Here is a 25,273-nt window from a genome sequence, read left to right on the forward strand (position 1 = left end):
TATTTTGCTCAGGACGTGAAGCTGGATTTGTGTAAAAGCATTGGCACTAAAACTCCGGGCTCAGAGTGGGGCAGAAATGAGAATTGAGATAAACAGACCTTTAGAAGGAAGGGAAGACAGAAGGAAAGAGAAAACAGTTGTTAAAGGATTTTGCATTTAAAATTGGTGCACCGTAAGCATACCAAGGAGTCGGGATTGCCACTCAGACCATGGAAAGGCGGAGGTGACGTGTATTGTCCCAGCTGCCTGCTGCCCCCAGGCAGTGTGGGCTCAGCCTCCGACGTCTCATTTTTCGCTCTTTGCTTTTTCTCTTTTTCTTTGTCTCTGTCTGTCTCTCTTGCGCACACATATACAAGTGTATACACATACAGCCCCTTCATGCTGGCAGTGTGAAATGACCGTATTCTGTATAATTTAGCCTTGAAATCCTGTCTAAATGCTGTTCTCTTGGCTCTGAATGTCCTTCTCTCCCTTTGCCCAGGTACGTCTAGTCACTCTCATTTGGACGTTGCTTTTCTAAAATCCATTGTGCTGCTCTCAGACAGAGTTATTTTCTGGCACCTCTGTGCTCTCACTCCCCTTGTGTGTCCCACTCTTCCCGTACTTCTCATTTGGTATTGGAGGGCAAGGAATATTACCCTCCCCGGTGCCTGCCAAAGAATCAGATACTCATTAACTGATTGTAGAAGAGAGGAACCAAATGAGTGAAAAGTTGGCAACTGCAGGGAAGGCAAGCCTCAGAATGTTGGCTAACATAGCATACCTGACCTTGGAGGCTGAGAGACTAGAGAGTTAGACTTGCAAAAAGAGTAGTTATATGTGTGCATGCAAGTGTGCACAAAAGCACGGGGAAGTTTGTGGAATGGTAAGATGGAAAGCCCGGTAAGTTCCAGATTCCACAGGCAAACTGCGTGGTTTAGACTCACTCAGGTTAGATGAAGCTGCCCCCTGAGTAATCCTTGTGAAGTTGCACAAGGACAGAGAAGAAGGAGCTTTAGGTTTGAAATGGGAGGGTTCTGGGTGGTGATGGTAATAATATTCTTAATAATAACAACAACAGCACCAGTAATAACATAGTCCTCACACTGGACCAGACGTTATTCCAAGTACTTTTCGTATTTTAGCCCTTTGATCCTTACAGTAAGCCAGATGAGGTAGTTACTTATTAACATATGAAGAACTGCATAGTAGTTTTAGACCTGGTTCTGTACCTACGAGTTGAGTGACCTTGGGGGCAAGACAGCCTCCCTGAACTAGTCTCCTTTGTTAAATGGAGAAAATACCTTTTGCATTTAACCACTGGGGTTTGTTTGGCAGACTCAAATGAGCTAGCAATGAATGTTGTTTTGATAAGTCTAAAACTTTTTAGACTCTGAAGGACTTGGAACTAGAGTTGGGGAAGAAGGGTAAATTGCATAGTAATTGTGGTTGAGATATTGGGCTCATACGTAAAGTGCGTGCTGCTCTGAGTGCGGGCCATAGTTGTACTTCACGGCTGCTCTGTGCTGGCCAGTGGCGGCATCATTGATTATATTTAGAATCAAGACTTGAGCTTCCATTAAAGAATCAAGAAACTAGTTCTCAATGGAACTAAATATAAATGTGAAATATCATTAGGGGACAGATCTTAAGGGCTAACCAGGCCTTCCCTCCCAGCCAGGGAGGCAGAGAGGAAGCATGGTGGTGGGTGTTTGCAAGGGGGAGAATTATTCTGTTGAGCCCTTAGGAGCAGCGAGGCCTCTGCAACTAGTGGCAGAGAGGCTGGCTCAGAGAGGTGGCCCATGTCGGCTCCCACAGCCCAGCCGCACAGCAGTGGACTGCAAGGTTCTGTGGGCTGGTGGATGTGACCCATTTTTCCTCAGGCGAGAGATCTGTAGGGAGTTTGAGAAGTTGTTTAAATCACTACAGCCTTGGTAATGGAGAGTATGTCCAGCAAAGTGGTCCATATTTGCGGATACTGGGTCCACAGAGATGCCAACCCTTGGGCTTGGGATTGCACTGTGCTGAGCTGGGCAGTGGATGAGGAAGATTGGTGAAGGGAACAGAGGGGATAGCGTCTGCATGTGCAGCCCAGGAAAAGCAGTGTGGACCCCGGAGGCCTGTCACTAACTATAGAGCTGAGCAACCTCCTCCGTGAGGTCTGAGATCAGAGTGCCTCTAGCCTGACAGTTGCCTGGATGGGCTCTGATGCCTGTGTGAATAATTATAGGCCATGAAACAGAACCATAGTCAGCTACATCCCTCAGAAATGCCTAATTGTAGGCTACAAATGTGAAAATATACAAGAGCTTAGACACATGTCATACCTCATTACAGAGAGCTCTGGCATGAGTCAGATGTGACTTGGGTGGCTCTTTGTGTGTCAAGAACTGCTTGGTGGGCATGCTGGCTGGCCCAGAAGAAGGGAGGAAGCATCTTCCCCATGCATCCCTTAGGGAGACTGGGAACTTAGGGAAGGGGGAGAAATATGTGCTGTGCCCACAGCTTGCTCTTCATTTGTACACTTACATGGCTAAAAAGCTGCGGTTACTCAAGGTAGGTTTGATTCCTCTTTAGGAATTGTCTTCAGCACCAGTTCACAAACCGCTTTAGAAAATGTCACATTTGAGTCTTGGGATCTTTGGCATTTGTGTCTGATGTTTTTGCATTCAACTATTCCTTTTTTTAAAAAAATTGGAGTGTAACTGCTTTACAGTGTTGTGTTACTTTCTGCTGTACAAATCATGAATCAGCCATAAGTATACATGCATCCCCTGCCCCTGAGCCTCCCTCCCACCCCCCACCACATTCCACCCCTCTAGGTCATCGCAGAGCACTGAGCCGAGCTCCCTGTGCTGTACAGCAGCTTCTGCTAGCCCTCTGTTTCACACAGGCTAGTGTATTTATGTCAGCGGCGCTCCCCAATCTGTCCCGCCCTCTCCTTCCTCCACTGTGACCTCAAGTCTCTTCTCTATGTCTGTGTTTCTATTCCTGTTCCTGCAAATAGGTTTATCTGTGCCATTTTTCTAGATTCCATATATGGCAGGATATGACTGTTCCTTACTCCTGAAGGCCTGTGATGCATAGCAGTTTGTAAATTGCTGGCATCCAGGTTTGAAGCAGTTGTGCAAGGACTCAGGGAAGCAGGGCACCTTGTTGGCACACTCTCAGTGCCCAGTGTTGGCACACCTGCTGAGTTCTATAGGCCTGCATTCACAATTACCTGTGCACTTGCGGGGCAGGTAAAGTGGGTTAGCACAAAGATTCTTAGAGTGGGTGTGTGAGGAACTTTGGGCACTTGTGAACCTCCTAAACTGGCAGACAGAAGTTTCTGTTCTTAGAAATTTTCTTTGGAGGTTCTTGGTGTTTGTTAGATACTTGGAGGGGTCTGGGACCTCAAACAGTTGTATTCTTAAAAAGTGGAGATTTCGGGAATTCCTTGGCTGTCCAGTGTCTAGGGAACGTCCATGCTTTCACTGCTGAGGGTGCGGGTTCAGTCCCTGTTCGGGGAATCTAAGATCCCACAAGTCATGTGGCATGGCCAAAAAAATAAATTAACCTAAATTAAATTATATTAAAAAATAGGAGTTTGGGGCAGTCTCAGTATGCACCCCTTTTGATATCAAGGCTCCACAGGTTACTTGACAGTTACTGCTGCTTCTGACCCGAGGTACTTTTCTCTGGTTTGCACCCTTTTTGTCCTATGGCTCTGAATGAGTTAGCATCCTTAATGGATGCAGATTTTCCTTCAGAGGAAATTCAGATAATGTTCCAAAGTTTCTGAGGGCAATTGCCAAATAGGAATTTTAGGAATGTTTTTAGAATGTATTGGAATAAACATTCAGACCTCGAAGGACTACCCTGGAGAGGAGAATGTCTGTGTATATTGTGTGTCTGGTATATTGCATATCATAGTTGTTAAATCATGTTTTGTTACCTTTAGTTTCACTACCTTCAGTTCATACCCTCAGAAGTTGGAACCGAGTCTGTGTCCCCAGTACAACCTGGAAGATCTTGGGAATTCTTTCCTTGCAAGATAATAGTCTGAGGCTGATGGGGACATTTTAAGTTCCTTAGAGAAGTGAGGGTATCTGAAATACCCCAGGTTACCTAACTGGACTGTACTGACTTATTGCTGGGCTGAGGGAGCCCTGGTTTACATAGGAGCCTACTTTGTCTTGTCTGGGGTGCTTGGGGGTCTTTGATAAAATGCCCAGCTGGGTTGGGCTAGTCTGGTCCAGCACCGGGCTATTTCTGCATGGGGGCTCTCCCTGGCTGAAGGTAGCCTTAGCTTGGTCCAGATTTCCAGGCTTGTGAACAGTAGCAGTAGTGGTGGGTGGGGTTTATCTGTTAGGGTCCTGTTTCCTCTCAGTTTAAAATATCTTAGTCATCTCTGAAAATGAAGGAGTCTCAAGAGTGGAAGGGACCTTACATGGTATCTGTGCTAATCTATAAAGCAGGGGGAGGGGAAGACTAACCTTATCTACTTCTCTCACCCTTGTATCCCCAGCATCTTAACTGAGTGAGTGGCATGTGGTAGGGATTCAAAAATACTAATCGAGTGAATGAGTAAGCACCAACTTTGAGCAGACCATTGTCCTTGCTTCATTTGTTCATTTATTTCACAAATATTAATAAGCTCTTAGTATGTGCCACTTTAAATTCTGGGGTAAACCATAGTGACTCAGACCGTCTTTGTCCTCAGGAGCCTAGTCTGTAATTTAGAAGTGAGGAGTTAAACAGAACTTATTGTCTGTAATTGAAATTTAAGAATAAAATGTTCTCATTTTGGCCATTTTGGATCTTCTCCTTGTCTAAGGTCTCTTTGGGGGATCACAGATAACATATCTAATCCCTTTTTCACATGAGGGCCTTTCAGAATTCTCAAGGCAATTTTCAGCTTCGCCCATCCTCAGTCTTCTCTTCTCCAGGGTAAACATTCTCCGTTCTTTAGTCGTTTCTCCTGTGACATGCCTGTGAATGCCCTGTCCATCCTGGTCCTCAGGATGCGTCCAAACTGAGTTTGTCCCTCGGACAGTGTGGAGTCCAGAACCCAAGGCTTTTTCACAAACGTTAATTTCCAAGGAATGTTCCAGCCTGGAGCATTTCCTGCATTTCATCTTTGCTCTGCTCACCCTGGGCTCAGACAACGGATAATGGAAAGAGAAAGTTCTAAACTTGGCCAGACTGAGAAGATCTTCATATTTGGCTAATCCTGGAATTAAAAACTTTTGTCTCTGTTCTGTCCTAGCCCCACTACCCCACCCCACTCCCCTTGGTGTAGATGAGTCTGCACACAGCCTTGCTGCCAGTGGCTTGCTTGCCTTTCATTTTCTGAGCCAGTGCCCTTCATTACCAGGGAAATTAGCATGAAAAAGCAGATTCCAGTTCTATGACTTTATGCAGTACAAGCCCTTTATCACATTCTCTAACCCCACTCCCTACTGAAAATGATAAAAGTTGGAGTCTTGTGACATCACAACAGTTGGCTGTTGTATCAACAGCTGTGATGTCACCAACGGAGGATTATGACTTCAAGGAAGAATAGAGGGAGGGAATGTATCAGGCCAGAGACCCCCAGGGTGGTGGTAGGGCTGGGGGAGACTAGCAGGACACAAAGACATAATTTTCATGTAAATCTTCACCCAAAAGCCCAGTTGGCCTTTCAGCGGCTGGGCTGCCCGTGGAATCCCTCTTCCAGATTCCCATCACTCCCTCCCTCTGTGGATTAATGGTTTGGTTTGTGGGCATTGCTCAAGTCTGAGCGTGTGTGGAAGTCCCCTGCTGGCCTGCTGGCTTCTGGGCTGGCTTGGGGTTTTATTCATGAGGTTCCTGTTGAATATAACTTTTCAAGGAGGGAGTTCAGAGGGGAGCCCGGGAGCCTGGGGTAAAGCTGATGCAGATGTAGGCAGCCTCTGAGCTGAGAGGTGTGCAGCCTCATCTCTCCAGGCAGAGGGGCAGCTGCTCTGTCAGCTGTGGGGGAAGCCTGAGCGTGCCGTCCACAGGCCTGAGTGCTAGCTGCCCACATGCTGCTGGGGCAGGTTGGGTCCGCCCTGAGCTCCTCCATGGCTCCTTGATGCAGAGACTTAAAAACACCTGCTACAGAGGTTCCCAAACTCCCTCAGTTTGTGGGAATTTTGAGCATTTTTCACAATGCTCAGAGGCGGAATATTTTTATGAAATATTTAAGTGTAAACAATGTAGTAAGTGCTTATACATCCTAATAACTGAGTAGCCATTTGAAAAACATTATAAATTGAAAGGAAAAATATTTTTAGAGGAGGGTTGGTGGGATTGGTGAAATAGGTGCAGGGGATTAAGAGGTGCAAATCTCCAGTTACCTGATAAGTAAGTCATGAGGATGTAATATACAGGATAAGGCATATTGTCAATAATATTGTAATAACTTGTATAGGACTGGATTTATCATGGTGATCATAACATATACAAATATCGAATCACTACCTAGTACACCTGAACCTAGCATAATATTGTACTTCCATTTCAATTACAAATATTTGTATTTCATTCTCAAGTAGCCATAGGCACTAGCTAATGGGATGTACTGGCACTGCACCACATCTCACGTGTTGGAATTGCATTGGATATTGCCATCCCCATTTCCTGTTCCACATTGCTTTTCACACGGTTATTGCTTTTTAATCACAGCAGCTGCTGAAAACCCAGCTTCACAAAGAAATGACATCATCGAAAAGAATGTAGTGCGATCTCATGTTAAAACTCATGGCATGTCCAACAAATGTTGAATATTGCCCTTGTTTCCCTCAAAAATTTAAAATATCTTGCAGCACCCCCTTTGAGTTCCCTGTGGTACTCTCGGGCACCTCTGCACACAGTTTGAGAACCACAGAAGCCAAGTAGCACTTACTTCATTTAAAGGAGGAAAAAGGCCAGTTCTGTCCCCATCATAACCTTTAAAGCCATTGGGTAGATGGATGGACAAATGCCCCTTATCTTCAGTCTCAGCTCCTGTTAGACTGTATAGGGGAAGGCTTTTCTTTTACCAGGGTCTGTGTTTGTGAGTGCCTCTGTCCCTGGGTGGGGAAGAATGATAAGGAGAAAAGACTTGAAGAACAGCAAAAGAGGAGCATCTCTCTCATTTATTTACCATTGCCATGACACACAGCATGTGGGATTTTATTAGTTCCCTGACCAGGGGTCAAACCCACAGCCCTACATTGGGAGCGTGAAGTCTTAACCACTGGACCACCAGGAAAGTCCTTTTTATGTTTATGTTTTGTTGATTCAGGGCCCTCTGAACTAAATGGCTTAAAGAAAAATGGGATTTTAACACCAAGAATTTGGGGGCCGGGCATGAGACTACTGCCATTTCTAACTCTATCCAGATAGAGCTGGGCTGCAGGAGTGTACTCGGGATGGAGGATGGCTTCCTGCCACAAGATATGACAGAGACCAAGGGACTCACTGCTCTGGTTTCTGTTACAGAGCTCAGTGCCAACCTCTTCCGGACTCTGGGATCTACACTTACTCTAAAACCCTTGGCAAATTACTTAGCCTGAGCCTCGGTTTCTTCCTCCATAAAATAGAGATAATGACAGCTAGATTAAATGAGATAAATGCGTACTAAGAACAGCCGAGCCTGGCTGTGTACATACACTTTCTTCTACTCCCTTCTAAGACCGGGACTTTTATCCAAAGGGAGATTCAGCCCCAATGATCTGGCCAAGATCTGCAGTTTGAGAGTGACTTAACTTCTCCTAGATAACTTTGCTTTGTGTAACTAATGTTCCCACTCTGCCGAGTTCTATAATCTGTGTACCCATTCTGAAGGTTCCTTTTTCACCCTCTAAATGGCATTTTTTAATGAACAGAGTTCTTATTTAGTGTAATCTGATTAATCAAGGTTTTCCATTATGGTAATCTGATCGATCAAGGTTTTCCATTATGGTTATTGCTTTTTGTCCTGTTCTTGCTCCAAGGTCTCCTTGGCTTTTGCTCACGGTTTTCCTTCTGCTAGCAGCAACATTCTTCCTCTGTTTTCTTTGTCTTCCACAAGTCCTACAAGACTCAGCCCAGCGTCACTTCCTGTCTCCTCCAGAACCTTCCCCTGCATCTGTCCTGTCCACCTGGTTAGGTGTCTTTCTTCTTGCTTTCAGAGCTCTGTGTCCATACCTCTGTCAGAGCTCTCATTACATTGTACCAGCATCTTTCCTTTACTCGACAGTCTCAGGCAGGATGGAGGGCTGCTCAAGGGCAAGGACCAGGATATAGCACAGTGGCAAGGGGGGCCTGGCCAGAGAGATGCCTTGGAAGGGTTCGAGTGAGTAAACACACGAAAGTCTCAGATGCCACACCTGTCTCTCCTTCTACTTCTCTTATGATATTTCCCCAGCCTTTCATGACCTGTGCCCTCTTTTGATGAGCATGGAGATCTTCCAGGCAGATGGTAAAATGCTACCCCCAGAGAGCGTACTCCAGATTGAAGTTAACTACATGACAGTGCTTCAGAGAGGGCTGGTCAGTGTCCCAAGCAGCAGACATCAGGATAGGAAAGTCCTGTCATTCACTAAGCCCCAGAGTAAGGATCTTTGTGTTTTATAACAGGAAAATCATTGTAATCTTTGCAGAGAGCAACTTCAGTTCTGGGGCTGAAGCCATTCCTGGTCTGAATCTGTTCAGAGGTGTTCCGAGGACATGACCCTCTTCTGAATGTTTTGCGTGGACATGCTTGCTGCGGGTGGGTCAGGCTCTGAACTGGGAAGGCTGGTGGTGTTGGAAGATGGGCCTGGACAGATGGGCCTTCTTTCTGGAAGAAGGAAAACAGTGAGCAAAAGCCAAGGAGACCTTGGAGCAAGAACAGGGCAAAAAGCAATAACCATAATGGAAAACCTTGACCAAGCTGCTCACTCTGTCTGGTACAGCCACTCTGAGCTGGTGGCAAATATTTTTTGGTTAAGAATCTGCCTGCCATTGCAGGGTAGATGGGTTCAGTCCCTGGTCCACGAAGATTCCACATGCCACGAAGCAGCTAAGTCCATGTGCCACTGCTGAGGCCCTAGAGCCTGTGCTCTGCAACAAGAGAGGTCAGCACAATGAGAAACCTGTGCATGGCAACTGAAGAGTAGCCCCTGCGTGCTGCGCTAGAGAAAGCCTGCATGCAGCAATGAAGACCCAGCATAGCCATAAACAAATAATTTAAAAAGTATTTATTGAGGGCCTACTGTGTGCCAGGGTCTGTCCTAGGCATTAAGGGTACAGCTATAAACAAAACCCCCAAATCCCTAGCCTCATGGAGCTTATACAGACATAATAAATAAATGGAAAAGAAGAGTAGTTGTGTTGGATGGTGATGAATGTTATAGAGAAGGGTAAAACAGGAGAAGGGAGAATAGGAGGACTGAGGGGATAGTAGGGTGGAGGAAGGTTTTTTAATATAGTAATTTCTTAATACTAAATTTTATAGTGTGATCCAGAGGAATCTTCACTAAGAAGGTGATGTCCAAAGACCTGGGAGGTGAGGGAGGAACCTCTTTTGGGGGAGAATGTTGTAGTTACAGGGGACAGTGGGTGTGGAGGCCTGGAGTTGGAATGTGCCTGGTGTGTTTGAGGAAATAATAAGGAAGATATGGCTGGTGGGGAAAGAGTAGTTGAAATGAGATTGGAAGTATCATAGAGACCTAGATGATGAAGACCTTGTAGATCATTGTGAACATTTTGGCTCTTTCTTTGAGTGATTGGGATCCATGTTAGGGTTTTGCCAGAGAAGTGGCAAGATCTGCCCCGTTGCTGGTGATGGATGCATCTGATGATGGTAGCTTATTGAGGGTCTGTTCTGATTGTTTCTGTTTTCTTGATGAAATGGGAAACAGAGTAAGAGCAAAGAGAGTGAGGACAAGGGAAGAGGCCTTGAGGCTGAGAGTTGGGGGAATTCCAGAGACTTCAAGTATGTTACCTCTTGGTTCTGAGTATTCTTTGTATTTTATATATGGCTTCTTGTTGGTTTTGATGTTCTCATGATAGAGGTAGAGTATTCTCCCTATACTACAGATAGGAAAATGAAGGTATTGAGACTTCCCCAGCCCCTTTAGCCCTTACCACTTCCTAGTCTCTTTCTGAGAAAGTTCACTTGTGGCTTTTGTGTTTTTCTGGAGCAGGGCAGGCATCTTGCCATCGGTCAGGTTGAGTTCAGCTAGGCTGGAGAGCATGGGAAGGGTGAGAATGAGGTCAAGATTTAGGATCAGGAAAGGCTTCAGAAAGAAGTTGACATTTGAACTGAATATTTAAGAAAGAATGGGGGTGGAGGACTTCACGATGGAAGGAATTGGTTGAATAAAAGCTTAGAGGCATAAACATTCCTGGCATGTGCAGGAAATGGCATTTAGTCTGCTATGACTGGCAGAGGGAAGGCTCTGGTATGAGCTAGCTCTGTGGCCTTGGAATCCCCAACATGTTTACAGGACCCACAAGGTTCTTCTTGCCAGGGAGGAAGAGGGAGGCCTTTGTGGGGCAGGCCTCCATTCTCTGGACGGAGCAGGCTCCATCATCCTGGCAGAGCTGGGTTAAGGTCCTCGCTAAGAAGCTGAGTTTCCAGACTGGCAGAAATAGCTATGTCGAGGTTTATAAAACTGTCTTGGAAGCAACCAGATTTCCTTTGGCCTGGAATTGCCTAACAAGCCCTCAGCCCATTTTAGGCTTTCAGGAAACATTTAAACCCAGCTTCAAACCTCCACGAAATCAGTACTGAAGTGGAGAAGGACCATATGGCAGGAAAAGAGACTGAAAATGGTTGAGGTTGAAAACCCCAACTTAAAAGCCTCTTTGAGGAGGAGAGTTGGGAAAGAGGATGTGGGAGTGATAAGTGGACAGTGAGGAGATGGATAGAGAGCTTGATTTTTTTTTTTTGGTTATTATTCAACAACAAAAATAATCTTTTTTGTGACTGGTTGAGGAGGATTTCAGCCTCACAGGGACCTGTAAAAACACTCGGCAATTCTTCTGATCTCCCAGCAAAACAAATCTTGGTCCCTCTCCACTTGACCAGGCTCATAATCCCCTTGACAGTTTTGCTCGAAGGGCTTTCTGGACCTAGAACCCCAGAACCTGGGGCTGGAATGGAAAAGATCCAAGGTACCAGCTATGTAGAGGTACTGATGGAGAAAAAGGGTCTGGCGTTTTGGAGGGAATTAGGGGATCGGCTTGAGAAAAACCTTGCTGGCTCCCTTGTGATAGCTTTTGATGCCCAGCACCCAATCTCTGAGCCCACTGTCTCCCCTTTCCCTTGTAGCTGCTTGATTTTAGGTACAACAGAGCCGAAAACAAGATTGTGGGCAGATAACCAGTCAGAAATGAGTCAGGAAAGAAAGGGAGGAAAAGAGGGGTGGAGGAGGAGAAAGACAGCGTGAGTGAGATGAAGGCAGGTTTCCCAGGAACAGTCTCTTTTCCTGGGTGTGTTGAATGAACTGTTACCGCAGGAACATCCCAGAAGGTACCAGGGGCACTTGTGAGGAGACTGAAACTCCTGCGGGAGAGGGGACTGGCTGAAGGGTGGAGGGGGAAGGCCTGTTGGTGACAGCCCAACTGGGTGACAGCTACAGTTGGAAAACTCCCTTTCACTGGTTGTACAGCCACCAGGACTGTGGGGAGTGAAGGAGTGTACCCTACAGGATAATGGTCAGTGCTCGAATTTCTCGTGCCCTTTGTCTTCCTGGCCTTTGACTCCTTGGGGGCCCACTTTTGCCATCAGTTAGCAAATCAGTTAACATTTGCGGGCCTTTTAGGTGAAGAACTCTCTGCTCGGTACTGAGGATTGTTCAAAACATGAGGAAGAACTCCCTAAGCACCACCACACCGCTTTCTCAACCGTGTGGGGTCAGAGGCAGCCATGGTGTCAGGAGACCTGGGGGATGGCTGTGAATGTCCTAGGAGGGCCAGGGAACAAAGGCTGTGGAGGTGAGCTGTTGCAACAAGGCCTGAGCTGTCAATCCGGGCAGAACTCTGAAAGGTAAACAAAGTGCTTCCCACCTTAGCCTACTCCAGGGACACCTACAAAACCTCACACTGTAGAGAGGTCTGGCTTGAGTAGTTAAAAGGAACTCTTTCTAATGATGACCCTTCCTGAAGCTTAAGTGCCAATGTTGGTTGCTGAGACTCTTGGAGGAAGAAATTAAAGATGTAGGCCCTTCTCTGGGGGAGCTGCCAGTCTGATCTTTATCTTTCGGTCTAGAATGAAGAAGGACTTCAGGGGGGAGTCAGTAAGAAGGTGAGGGTGGTCTGGTGGGTGTTCCCTGGGCAGGGTGAGTAGTGGGTTGACCCCAGGGCAGTCAGACCACAACTGTCCAGAGCTGGATTGGGCTAAACCCAGGTTCTCAGGACACACAGCGATTTCCTTGCCTGCCTTCTCCTTTCCTGTGGGCTGCTTCCTAAGCTATTACTTCCACACGAGAGTTTGCATAAGAGATTAGTGGAATGTCAACTCAGCAGAAATTCCCTCATGTGGTTTAGAGGTTTCCTTTGTGGAGGCTCTGGACTTCTTACCTGGACCAGCAGAGCAGAGTGCTGGTGGGTGTTTGTGTTTCCTCTCAATGGCAGCTTGAACCCAGCAGGTTGGGAGGCCTCCCTCCACACATGTGCATCTGTTCCTCAGCGCTCTTGGGGTTCAGACGTCTCCTTCTCAGGGACGAGGCACATGGTCATGTCCAAAACTAGGCCTGCAGAAAAGTACCACACAGACATTTAGAAATGTCACCTAACCAGGGTGATCGGAAGGTTCATTCTTAGAGGCTGGTCACCCCTCAGAAGGAGCCCCCTTCAGAGACTGACCTCTAAGGGATTCCTCTCGGGCCGTGGGGAGAGCACCTGTGGGCCGGGTGGTGAGACTGGATTGTAGGGAGAGAGAGCCCTAAGGGAGCAGGACAGAGAACTGCAGGATGCAGGCTGGCCTGAGCCGCAGCAGGGAGCCCCGAGGCTCTCTCCTCCAGTGGAGTTCGGGGGATAGATAGATGGAGGGCTTCTGGAGGCCAGAATCAGCTCCTTCCTGCCCTGCACGAGCCCCACCCTCCGGGAGGCTTTGCATGGCTGCTCTCAGGGCAGTGCCCCCAAGCCTTCCCTGCTGGGATGGGGGACACAGCACTCACCTGCCGACTGGGAGAGTCAGGTCACAGAGCCGAGCAAAGCTGGCCACCTGTCACCATTGGGTGGGGAGGAACAGCGGTAAATTGGGGAGGGCTTGCTACATCTAAATGGACTGCCAGCTGTTGTCATATAGAAATACAGAAATGATAGCAGATTTTTCAAGAGAATCCAGAATCTGAATTTTTATTTGCATTTTGTTTATATTCACCCAATTCAACTTAAAAAAAAAATAAAGGGAAGGCCAAATGAGACATACTTTTGTTGTTGCAAACCACCAGTTTATAAACCATCAGTTATAAACTCTTGTTCCCAGGAGTTTGAAAGGGAGGGGAAGTGAGGAAAACTGTTGTTAGCTACCAGGGGCGAGTGGCAGGAAGAGCTGCTTTGAGATACAGGAACTCAGAGCACACTGAAGACTGAGGACCCTGTTTAGGGCAGATGTTGATGATGCTTTTACTGGATTCCATGATGTGCCTGCTTCTCTGTTGAGGGTCAGTGGTTCTTTGCAGGTGGAAGAAGCTGGGGGTGGGAGGAGGAAAGGGTACCTAGTAACAGCTGGGCAGTCTCTTGGGAAGATGGTCAGTAGTGACCCTTCAAACCTTTACAAGCTCTTAGCATGTGGTAGGACACAGGTTTTTCACACAGGTCCATAAGACCAGCCTGAAATGCTTGCTGAACATCCAGATTCCTAGGCCCCATTCAAGAGGGAGAGATGGGGCCTGAGACTCTGCATTTTTTTTTTTTTTAACAATCACCCCTGTCAATATTAAGGAAAGTAAGTAGATGGTGGACTCAGAGCTGAGTCAACGTTCCTGCCCTGTTCCTTCACCAGGTGAGTGATCTTGGGCCAATCTTTTAATCTCTCTGAACCTGCATTTCCTGATTGGAAAGTTATCACTGTTTCCAGAATGGTGAAAGCTAAACTAGAAGATGGGTGGAGGTCATGCGTAGACCTGCCTCAGAGCCGTGACGCTGGTGTGGGTCGCCTGGGCTCCAACTCCTGCCTTGCCACTTTCTAGCTGTGTGACGTGGGACGAGCGATTTCACACCTTGGTTTCCTTGGTGGTGGTGGTGGTTTAGTCACTAAGTCTTGTCCGACTCTTGTGACCCGATGGACTATAGCCTGCCAGGCTCCTCTGTCCATGGGATTCTCTGGGCAAGAACATTGGAGTTGGTTGCCATTTCCTTCTCCATTGGTTTCCTTGGTAACATGTAAATAATAATAGCACCCACTTTGTAGAGTTGCCACAGGGATTAAATTATTTAATCCTTTAAAATGCTTTTAAATTTAGCTATTCTATAAAGAATCTAGCAGCACCTTTCATAATAAATGCATCTTTTTTTTTTAGGTCACAAATAGGTTAAGGCTTACTTTCAAATGTCACCTCTCTATAGGGCCTTCCTGGAGTCCACTTTTTCCTTCCCTTTTCTCCCTTTACAGTTAGCTCCTCCAGGGTAAGGTTGTATCTGTTCGTTTTTATTTATTTATTAAAATTTTAGTATTTCCTAATTTGGCTGTGCTGGGTCTTAGTTGCGGCGTGCAAACTCTCAGTTGTGGCATGTGGGGTCTAGTTCCCTGCCAGGGATTGAACCAGGCGCCCTGCTTGGGAACATGGAGTCTTAGCCACTGAACCACCAGGGAGACCCCCATTTTTATATCCTAGTACCTTGCACAGTGCCTGGCGTAGAGTCACTGGAATGAATGGCAGTATCGGGGAGTCTGAAAAATGATGAATCTAGCTTGGGAATGGAGAAAGCGACTTCCAAGTACCCAGAGAAGCATGATCTGGAAGAAAAAGTGATTTATCAAGCTTCAGTGTGTCTGAATTACAATTATATGAGTAGGTCATGTTATTATTATTGCTCTTATGGTGAGAAAGTTGAATCTTCAAAACTCAGGTGTGCAATGACCCTTGACTAGCATTAGCTAGACTCCAAGTCAGGTGTTCTTCCCACTACACCTTGAGATCCCAGAACTGTGATTTCTGTCTCAGGGCAGAGATTGTAGAAAGGTTCTAGTGGTGCCTTGTTGTATTCCTGTCTTTGGGTTGTAACTCTTCAGATAGTTGTCTATAACTTGTCAGAGCTGGGTTTTTGAGCAATTCGTGATTGGTGGTTGATCCTACTTGAACAATTTCATTTTCCAAACGTAGTTTTTGGCTGAATTTTAGTGAAACAGCCTCTCATCCCCCTGGCTTCTCTGCTCTTATTCCCAGTGGGTGTTTCGTTTGCTTGGGAGTGTCTCCTCTCCTTGCAGCCAGACCAGCCAAAAGAGTCAGGCAGAGAGCGTCGATGGGAGTCTGGGGTGGCTCTCAGGGCCTTGGGAGAAGGCCCCAGGAAGCCAGCCACGCAGACTGTTCAAGTCTATGTTTCACATGTAAAGGGTTAGCCTGGTCCTCAGCTTCTCAAGCCGCTGGATTATTCCCTGAGTCTGAGAGACTTGGCTGGAGAGAGCAGGTGGCGGGAGCACCGTGAGCAGGCACCTCTGACTGAGTGGGCTCTCCGGGTTTTCTCTCAGCGGTACCTGCCCACAATGCCTCACCTCCTGGGCCACTGCTGGGAATAGCAGCTGTGCTTCTGCAGGTATGTGACCAAGGGGCACTGCCACGGGCCTGGTGGCAGTTGTGATCCACTCCTTTCTTGGTTGCATCTTCATAGAATTTCTCTTTTTGGCTCCAGCAAATACCACAGTTATCTACATTTTACCTTTTTTCTAGTTGGCTCTTGGTTCTCCTGTTATAGCTTTTCAGAGCAGTGGGTCCACCCTTCTTAGATCAGAAATTCAGGGAAGGAAAGACTATATTTTTAATCATGTTCTTTTAATGTATTGTAGTTTCTGTTCTTCCCACAAACCTTCTGTCCTCCCCCTGAGGGCCTGCCCTGAAGCTGGTAGAGCACGTCCAGTGCTGTTATGATGGGTTCTGATGATTATTGTGACCGTGGTTACCATGGGCACAGTTGAAAGCTTATGCTTAGTGAGTTGATTCCTTATTGCACTGAGTTCCCTGAGGACCCCGAGAACTGGCCTGGGAAAGCTTCCAGGGCTGCCTCTCCTTTCCCTTCTTTCTGTTTAACACACAGAGCCATCCACCAAGCTCTTCACTTGGCCCTGGGCTGGGGCAGGTAAAGGACATCTCTTGAGTGCGTGTGTGCAGGTGCTCTGGTGGCAGGACTAACTCACCGTCTAACCCCCTCCTCCTCCTCATCACAAATATGCTGTACACTTAAGTTTATAAAAATATTTCTCCCTGTAGGTTGGGAAGGCTTTTCATGAAGGATAAAAGTGAGGCCCAGGGTTTTCCTTTTTCTGAAAGCTTCTGTAGTTTTCACTGTAGGAGGGATGTTTCACTGCTGTCACCATCGCTTGCTGTCACCTACAGCTGCTTCCTCCCTTTCTAATTCCCACTCCACTCACTACCATCATCACCAGAACAACAGCCATGAGAGCTTATGTGAAGGTAGTGCATTTCATGTTGAAACTAGGAAAGAATTGTAAATGATATCAAGAATGTGGGTTTGGCTTGTTTTTATCATTGACACCAATCACTTATTTGCACCAAGGTAATAAATAAGATACTCTCCAGGATTAAGGTCATTCAGTTCAGTTCAGTTCAAGGTAATAAATAAGATACTCTCCAGGATTAAGGTCATTCAGTTCAGTTCAGTTCAGTTCAGTCTCTCAGTCGTGTCCGACTCTTTGCAACCCCATGCATCGCAGCACGCCAGGCCTCCCTGTCCGTCACCAACTCCCGGAGTTCACTCAAACTCACGTCCATTGATCGAGTCGGTGATGCCATCCAGCCATCTCATCCTCTGTTGTCCCCTTCTCCTCCTGCCCCCAATCCCTCCCAGCATCAGAGTCTTTTCCAATGACTCAGCTCTTCGCATGAGGTGGCCAAAGTACTGGAGTTTCAGCTTTAGCATCATTCCTTCCAAAGAACACCCAGGACTGATTTCCTTTAGAATGGACTGGTTGGATCTCCTTGCAGTCCAAGGGACTCTCAAGAGTCTTCTCCAAGACCACAGTTCAAAAGCATCAATTCTTCGGCACTCAGTTTTCTTCACAGTCCAACTCTCACATCCATACATGACCACAGGAAAAACCATAGCCTTGACTAGATGGACCTTTGTTGGCCAAGTAATGTCTCTGCTTTTGAATATGCTATCTAGGTTGGACATAACTTTCCTTCCAAGGAGTAAGCATCTTTTAATTTCATGGCTTCAATCACCATCTGCAGTGATTTTGGAGCCCATAAAAATAAAGTCTGACACTGTTTCCACTGTTTCCCCATCTATTTCCCATGAAGTGATGGGACCAGATGCCATAGTCTTCGTTTTCTGAATGTTGAGCTTTAAGCCAACTTTTTCACTCTCCTCTTTCACTTTCATCAAGATGCTTTTTAGTTCCTCTTCACTTTCTGCCATAAGGGTGGTGTCATCTGCATATCTGAGGTTATTGATATTTCTCCCAGCAATCTTGATTCCAGCTTGTGCTTCTTCCAGCCCAGCGTTTCTCATGATGTACTCTGCATAGAAGTTAAGTAAGCAGGGTGACAATATACAGCCTTGACGTACTCCTTTTCCTATTTGGAACCAGTCTGTTGTTCCATGTCCAGTTCTAACTGTTGCTTCCTGACCTGCATATAGGTTTCTCAAGAGGCAGATCAGGTGGTCTGGTATTCCCATCTCTTTGAGAATTTCCCACAGTTTATTGTGATCCACACAGTCAAAGGCTTTGGCATAGTCAATAAAGCAGAAATAGATGTTTTTCTGGAACTCTCTTGCTTTTTCCATGATCCAGCGGATGTTGGCAATTTGATGTCTGGTTCCTCTGCCTTTTCTAAAACCAGCTTGAACATCTGGAAATTCATGGTTCACGTATTGCTGAAGCCTGAATGTTTAACTTTCATATCCAAAGATGCTTCCTTTTTGTCAATGTGATGAGAATGCTGATCAGAGTGAGAGAACTGTTGTTTCTATTTACTTTTAACTTTTCCCTGAAGGTGATGTTAGCCCAGAACAGAGTGCACATTCATATTGAAAATATATTTGGTACATCAATTATTGCTGTGTCACATCCACTCTCCAAGGCACTTAAAAATTTTTAAGTTTTTTTTTAACACCTACATTGAGATATAATTCACATGCTATAAAATTCACCCCTGTAAAGTGTACAATTCATTTGTTTTTTATGTATTTGTAGAGTTATATAACCATCACCACTATCTAATTCCAGAACTTTTTTTCATACCCCAAAAGAAACACTGTATTCATAGGAGTCACTTCCCATTCTGCCACCCTAAACCCAATCCTGAGCCACCACTAATTTTATATCTCTGTAGACTTGTCTATTCTGGACATTTCATAAAACTGGCATCAGGGTTCATCCATGAAGAATGTATCTTTTTATGTCTGAATAATATTCCATTTTATGGATATACCACATTAAAAAAAATCTTTTGGCCACTCCATGTGGCATGTAGGATCTTATTTCCCCCACCAGGGATGGGACCCATGCCCCCTGCATTGGTAGCTTGGAGTCTTAACTCCTGGACCATAGGAAAGCCCCACATTTGCCAATGCAGCCATCCATTGATGGACATTTGGGTTTCCACTTTTTGGCTATTATGAACATTAGTACAAGTATTTGTGTGGACATGATTTCCTTTCTCATGGCTGTATATCCAGGAGTGGGTCATGCTGGGTCATGTGGTAACTATATATCACTTACTGAGGAACTGCCAACTGCTTTCCAAAGTGGCAGCACAATTTTACATTTCCCACCACCAGTGAATGAAGGTTCTAATTTCTCCACCATCTCACAGTCTAACTAATGCTTGTTTTTATCTGTCTTTTTTATTGTAGTCATCCTGGTGGTGTGAAGTAATACTGGGTTAACCAAAAGGTTCATTTGGGGTTTCCCGTAAGATGTTACAAAAAACCTGAATGAACTTTTCGGCCAACCCAGTACCTTATTGTGGTTTTACTTTGTATTTCCCTAATGACTAGTGATGTTGAGCATTGCTTCATGTGCTTATTAGCCAATTTTATATCTTTGGAGAAATGTCTGTTTAAATCCTTTGCATATTTTTAAATTGGATTATGTGTCTTTTTTATTATTGAGCTGTAAGAGTTCTTTATATATTCTAGGTACAAGTAGCTTAGCCAATATATATCATTTGCAGATAATTCTCCCATTCTGTGGGTGTCTTTCTACTCTTATATTTTTTATAGCATGAAATTTTTTATTTAATATAATATAGTTTATATCTTTTTTCTTTTTGTTGCTTGTGCTTTTTGGTGTCATACCTAAGAAACCATTGCCTAATCCAGTGTTACAAAGATTTACCTCTATGTTTTCTTCCAGGCTTTTCTTCTTTAATTTTAATTCTTAAATTTAGTTCTTGATACATTTTTACTTTTTTTTTTTGCATAGTATCAGGGCAAGTGTCCTACTTTATTCTCTATATACAAATACACAGTTGTCTGAGCATCGTTTGTTAAAAAGACTCTTCTTTCCCTCTTCAATTATCTTATTATCATCCTTGTTGAAATCAGCTGACCATTAATATATGAGTTTATTTCTCAATTCTATTCTGTTGATTTCTATTTCTATTCTTATATCTGTGTACACTGTCTTGATTATTATGGCTTTGTGGTATTTTGAAATTGGGAAATCCGAGTCTTTTAAGTTTATTCTTCATTTCCATGATTCTTTTGACTGCTCTAGGTCACTGGCACTGCCATAAAATTTTAGGATCAGTGTCAATTTCTGCAGTTGATGGATATTCGATTCAACCTATAGATCAATTTGGGAAATACTGCCATCTTAACAACTTTGAGTTTTCTGATTGCGAACATGGGATGTCTTTCTGTTTATGTCTTCTTTACTTTCTGTCAATGATGTTTTGCAGTTTGCAGTGTATAAGTCTTGCACTTCTTTTGTTACATCTCTTCCTAAGTATTTTATTCCTTTTGCTGCTATTATTGTGCAGCATACTAAGTTGCTTCAGTTGTGTCTGACTCTTTGCGACGCCATGGACTGTAGCCCGCCAGGTTTCTCTGTCCGTGGGATTCTCCAGGCAAGAATACTGGAATGAGTTGCCATGCCCTCCTTCAGGGGATCTTTCTGACCCAGAGATTTAACTCATGTCTCTTATGTCTACTTGCATTGGTAAAGTGAAAAGTGAAAGTGAAGTCACTCAGCCATGTCCGACTCTTTGTGACCCCGTGGACTGTAGCCTTCCAGGCTCTTCCCTCCATGGGATTCTCCAGGCAAGAATACTGGAGTGGGTAGCCATTTCCTTCTCCGGGGATCTTTCTAACCCAGGGATTGAACCCTGGTCTCCAGCATTGCAGGCAGACGCTTTAACCTTTGAGCCACCAGGGAAGCCTTGAATTGGTAGGTGGGTTCTTTATCACTAGTGCCACCTGGGAAGCTGCCATTATTAATGGAATTGTTTTTCTTGATTTTGTTTTTAGATTGTTCATTGCTAGTGTGTAGAAAGAAATTGATTCTTTAAGTATTACCTTATATCCTGCAAGCATGCTTGACATTATATATTATTTTAACGGTGTTTTAGTGGAAATGTTATGACTTTTTACAAGCATGATTGTATCGTCTGCAATATGAGATAATTTTACTTTTTCTTTTCCAGTCTGGATGTACCCTTAAGTTTTAACCTTTTCCTTCATTATTTTAGCATAAAACAACTTTATATGATATTAGCTAATTGTATATGGTACATATACAACATTTTTCACTTTGTAGTGCTTAGATACTTTAAAACATATTAATTTTATTTTAATGGGTGTTAAAAATATGATAGCTCATAATTTTATGGTGTTGACTTAGGTATCACTTTATTAGGGTGTTCTTCCCTGAACATCCTATTTAAAATGGCACATCTTTCCTTTTCCTCTACCTTGCTTCATTTTTCCTTCCCACCACTTACCACTATACATATTATACACAAGCGTACACTTACATGTCACACACGTGAGATGTGCCTGCGTATTGTCTGTTTCCTTCTGCTAGGATGTAAGCTCCCTGAGAGCAGAGGCTTGGGTTTATTCTTTGCTGATGGCAGTGTCCAGGAAATGGGTACTCAGCAAATATTTGTCAGTGGCTAATTGTTTAGAATGGAGTTAAGACCAGTACGTCAGTTTCAAGTTGATTCAAGAAAAATACTGAATAAATAATTGTTCAGGAAGTATACAAATATGGCAAAATTCATAAGGGCTTGCCAGAAAGTTGGGAAACTCTAACTTCAGTAACGAGAAGAAGCTGGATGGGAATGGAATTTTTAAAATCGTTTTCTGTGAAGTGAGAAGTTATTTGTTAGCTCACAGACTTTTCCCCAACCCAGATCAGGGAAGCCTTGAGGCCCACAAGCTGTAACAGATGAAATTAAATATATGTGGGAAAGTGGTTTCCACTTCCACCACAGAAACCCTGCTGGCAGTTCTGGAGGTCATCTGGGAATGTTTGAGGTGCTTTGGGCTACCCATGGAAACTTGGCTGATTGGTCTTGTCTTCTTTGCAGGGCTCTGTGTTTGCAGAGAGCAGAAATGACCATGACTGCCAACAAGAATTCCAGCATCACCCACGGAGCTGGAGGCACTAAGGCCCCTCGAGGGACTCTGAGCAGGTGAGTCGGGGAACATTGCCTGGGGGAGTGAAGCTCAGTGGAGGGTAGACTCAAAGGACACCTAACGCCCTATGTCCTGGATAGGACTGCTGCCAAGTGTGTGTGGTTATCCTCATGATTCTGACAGTCATCCAGGTGAATCATCTGGGCCAAACTTCAACCACTGACCAAACAGTGAGATCTCAGGGCATTTTCTTATGCCCTCTAAAATTTTGCTTCCTCATCTGTGACATAATAATAGTACCTGTCTCTCAGAGTTTCCTTGAGGATTAAATGAGATGATAATGTCAGTGCTTAGCATAGTGCCTAGCAAAAAAAACACTTATTAAATATTAGCTCCATCTCTGCAATGGGATAGAAGCTTCCAGAGCTGGCAGTTAAAGGTACAACTGTCACCAGGGCTTCTCAGGTCTTGGCCTAGGCTAGATGCTGATTTCCTTGAAGAACCTCTTTTACTAAAGCCACATACGTTTCATAGCCCCTTCATCTGAATCTCAGCTGGATGGGTTTGGCTTTGGAACCTCAGCTGCTGGAATGGGTAGCTATGAGAAGGATGCTCATCTTAGACGGGGATTGGGCTCATGGCCTCCTGGAGGGCAGGACTGTGCAGCGCCAGACTGAGTCTGGTGGAGTGGCGCACACTCAGGTCTGCCCAGAGGTTGTGGTAGATGTTTGGTTCGTTCAGAGCTGGAATCCAGGTATGGTTGGTAGAGAGGGGCACAGGCTGTAGTCCCTGGGGAGTGGCTGGAGTTGAAGGAGGCAAGAGGAATTCTGTACACCATACGTGCAGAGTTTGGTCCCTGTGGAAATGGTCTGGATGGACTGTACCAACTAAATGAAAACTGGTAGGTTCTGACATGTTAAATACATAAGAGTTTGGGGCTTAGACAGACAAATTAACTATCTGCTGTGTAGCAACAAGAGCAGTAAGGACACCCTCTGCCCACCCACTCTCTCTAACCTGGACTACAGTTGCTGGCATACTTGCTTCCCTGAACAGGGTGAGGCTGAGGATGGCAGGGACCAGCAACCTCATGGGTAAAGTGGATAGAAAAACTGAACTCTCCCAGGGCATGTTGATGGCTGAGGCAGAAACAGGTCTGGGTCTTAGACTTTTTGTCCCACGTAATCTGCTTCTTGGGAACAACTTGGTGGGCTCTGGCCAGTCAGGGGGCATTTCTTCCTCTGCAGTGTGAATGTGAGTTGGCAGATGGAGACTGGCAGTGAAGGTCCCCATCTTTTTTATATGAGACTGTAGGGGTGAAATAGGCATTATTTGTGATTTTACTGTTTTATTCTTAAGTTAAAAGAAATAGTATACTTAGAACCTGAATTAGAAATTACCGTACCCAGCAGCCCTCAGCTCCTTTAAGTATTTGTTTCTTCTTCTAATTTCCGCTTCGTGGGTGGGTGGGATGAGAGATGCATTGTTTACATAAAGTCACAAAGCAGAATCAGAACTGCTGACAGGCACCCTAGTTTCTATTTGGAGTACAGCCCTACATGTTTTACACATTTTTAGAAATCCCTCTTCCTTTAGCTTCTCAGCATGCTTGCCATTGTAACATGATGGATGGTACTTGTAAATATCTGAGTCTCTGATGTGCCTAAAAAAAGCATTTCTCCCTTCTCAGTCTTCACTTCCCTCCCTTCCTGCCACATTTCCGCTTCCCTCCGTACTTTCCTCGGGTTTTGGCATGGAGTCACAGGCCTTGTCTCAGAGGCTACTGCTGGGCTGTAGTTGTTACATCACAGTCGTCTGGCGGTGTCGTCTGGTGGCTGCCTCCACCCGCAGCCGCATCTGGGGCTGTTCTTTGGGCCGAGTAGGGCAGTAAGTCACCCGTTCATTTAGGAAGTTGTCAGGCAACCCCGAGGGCTCTCCTTCTAGGTGCCAGGCTCTGTGGTGGACAGTGAGGGACACAAAGGAAGGATCCATTTTCTTTTTTTCAAGGCATTTACAGTTTGGATTGATGACGTTGGCACCCAGATTTCTTAGTCGGACCTTCTAATAGACATTTGCCTGGGACCTGGGGCCCTTTAATCATTGCCCATTCAGGAGTGCCAGTGAGAAAAGATTCCCAGGTGTGACTGGTTGGTGGGTACAGGGGTGCTGGGGCGTTGGAAAGCTGGGCCTTGGAGCCCTGGCGGCTTTAGGGATCTCTGTGCACATCATCCACATGGGGGCAAAGGAAACTGATGACACGGAGAAGACTTTGTATCTAACTTTGGGGGCAGGGGTACTTTGGGGCATGGAAAACTGGCGGGGAAGGGCAGATGGTACCCTAAGGAAGTGCCGAGATATGTATTTTCAAGGTTCTATCCTTAATTTGAATAAGATCTCACCTGGTGCCACCACTGAGCTAGTTTGGGTTAAGGATCCTAGATTCCATTGCATTATTAGCTTTTTATGGATGTTTTGCTAATTTATTATCTTCCTTTTCCTTTATAGCCCATTCTTGATCTGGTAAGATATGTAGGAGGAGGAAATCAACCTTTCATTTGACCACCAGAGTTCTGTTCTTTACTATGTTTGGGTCTCCTGGAGTAAGCTTCCCTTTCTGTTTGTTAGTGAGGCCAGAAGGGCGTGATGCTTCACTCTTAGCTGCTTTCCCTCCCCACAGGCAGCTCCAGCTTGCTTAGATTTGGCCGCATCCATTTCTGGGGGTGGGAGGTGAGATTCTCAAAGCTCCTCTGAGTTCTAGAGGTCAGGCTTTATGATGTTGGTACTGATGACCTGGGTGAGACTAGAAGCAGCTCAGTGACTTGCAAACAAAAAGGTGTTGTATTGAGAGCTAGTTCAGCCATCTCGATGGGGTAAACTTTGCCACTTGGTGCTCTCAGGAGATTTCACTTGTGCTATAAGACTTGGCGGGCAGCAGGGGCTATTCTCAGAAGACTTGTCATGCCTGCTGATTTCCTCAACAGCTTCTTTACTGTGAAACTCCAGCGTGCAGGTCATTGTGACTTAAAAATACAAGCTATTGGTATTGTTTTTTAGGAACCTTGCCTCTGGATGTATGTGTGGGAAACTTGGGTGACTATAGAAGTATAGGTTTCTTGGGGTCAAGGACTTTGACTTCTTTCTGTCTCCTCCAAGCCTGGAACGATACCCGGTATCCAGAAGACTGTTTGTTGACCAGTTGTCTAGATGGCTGTGAGATCAGTCTCATAGAGCATAGGCTACATGCTATTTGAGTCCTTATAGTTCTTTCATAATAGGTCTTATTAACTTAGTTTTTTTTTTAATTAATTTATTTTTAATTGTTTTACATCATTGTGTTGATTTCTGCCTATATCAACATAAATCAGCCATAGGTATACATATATCCCCCCACTTCTTGAAATTCCCTCCCACACCCCACCCTATTCCACCCCCTAGGTCATCACAGAGCACTGGATTTGAGCTCCCTGCATCATACAGCAAATTGCCACTGCTTATCTAATTTTACATGTGGTGATGTGTATGTTTCAATGCTACTCTCTCAATTCGTCCCACCCTCTCCTTCCCCTCTGTGTCCACAAGTCTGTTC

The 25,273-nt window shown here is 45.1% G+C and overlaps 1 protein-coding gene across 9 annotated transcripts in view; it reads left to right on the forward strand.

Moving 5' to 3' along the window:
* The window catches only part of DENND2B (DENN domain containing 2B), a 171,434-nt gene that overhangs the window by 85,659 nt on the left and 60,502 nt on the right, over window positions 1-25,273 (forward strand). For all 9 annotated transcript variants that reach the window (XM_086340166.1, XM_086340165.1, XM_086340167.1 and 6 more), the window contains one exon: window positions 21,639-21,743. In XM_086340166.1, the coding sequence (XP_086196292.1) occupies window positions 21,664-21,743 (80 nt within the window). In that variant the 5' untranslated portion in view covers window positions 21,639-21,663. The remainder of the gene's footprint in view (window positions 1-21,638; window positions 21,744-25,273) is intronic.

The sequence above is a fragment of the Bos grunniens genome, chromosome 15 (assembly GCF_055505025.1).
Source record: "Bos grunniens cultivar Pamir isolate PY7600 chromosome 15, Bosgru_T2T1.0, whole genome shotgun sequence".
NCBI lineage: Eukaryota > Metazoa > Chordata > Mammalia > Artiodactyla > Bovidae > Bos > Bos grunniens.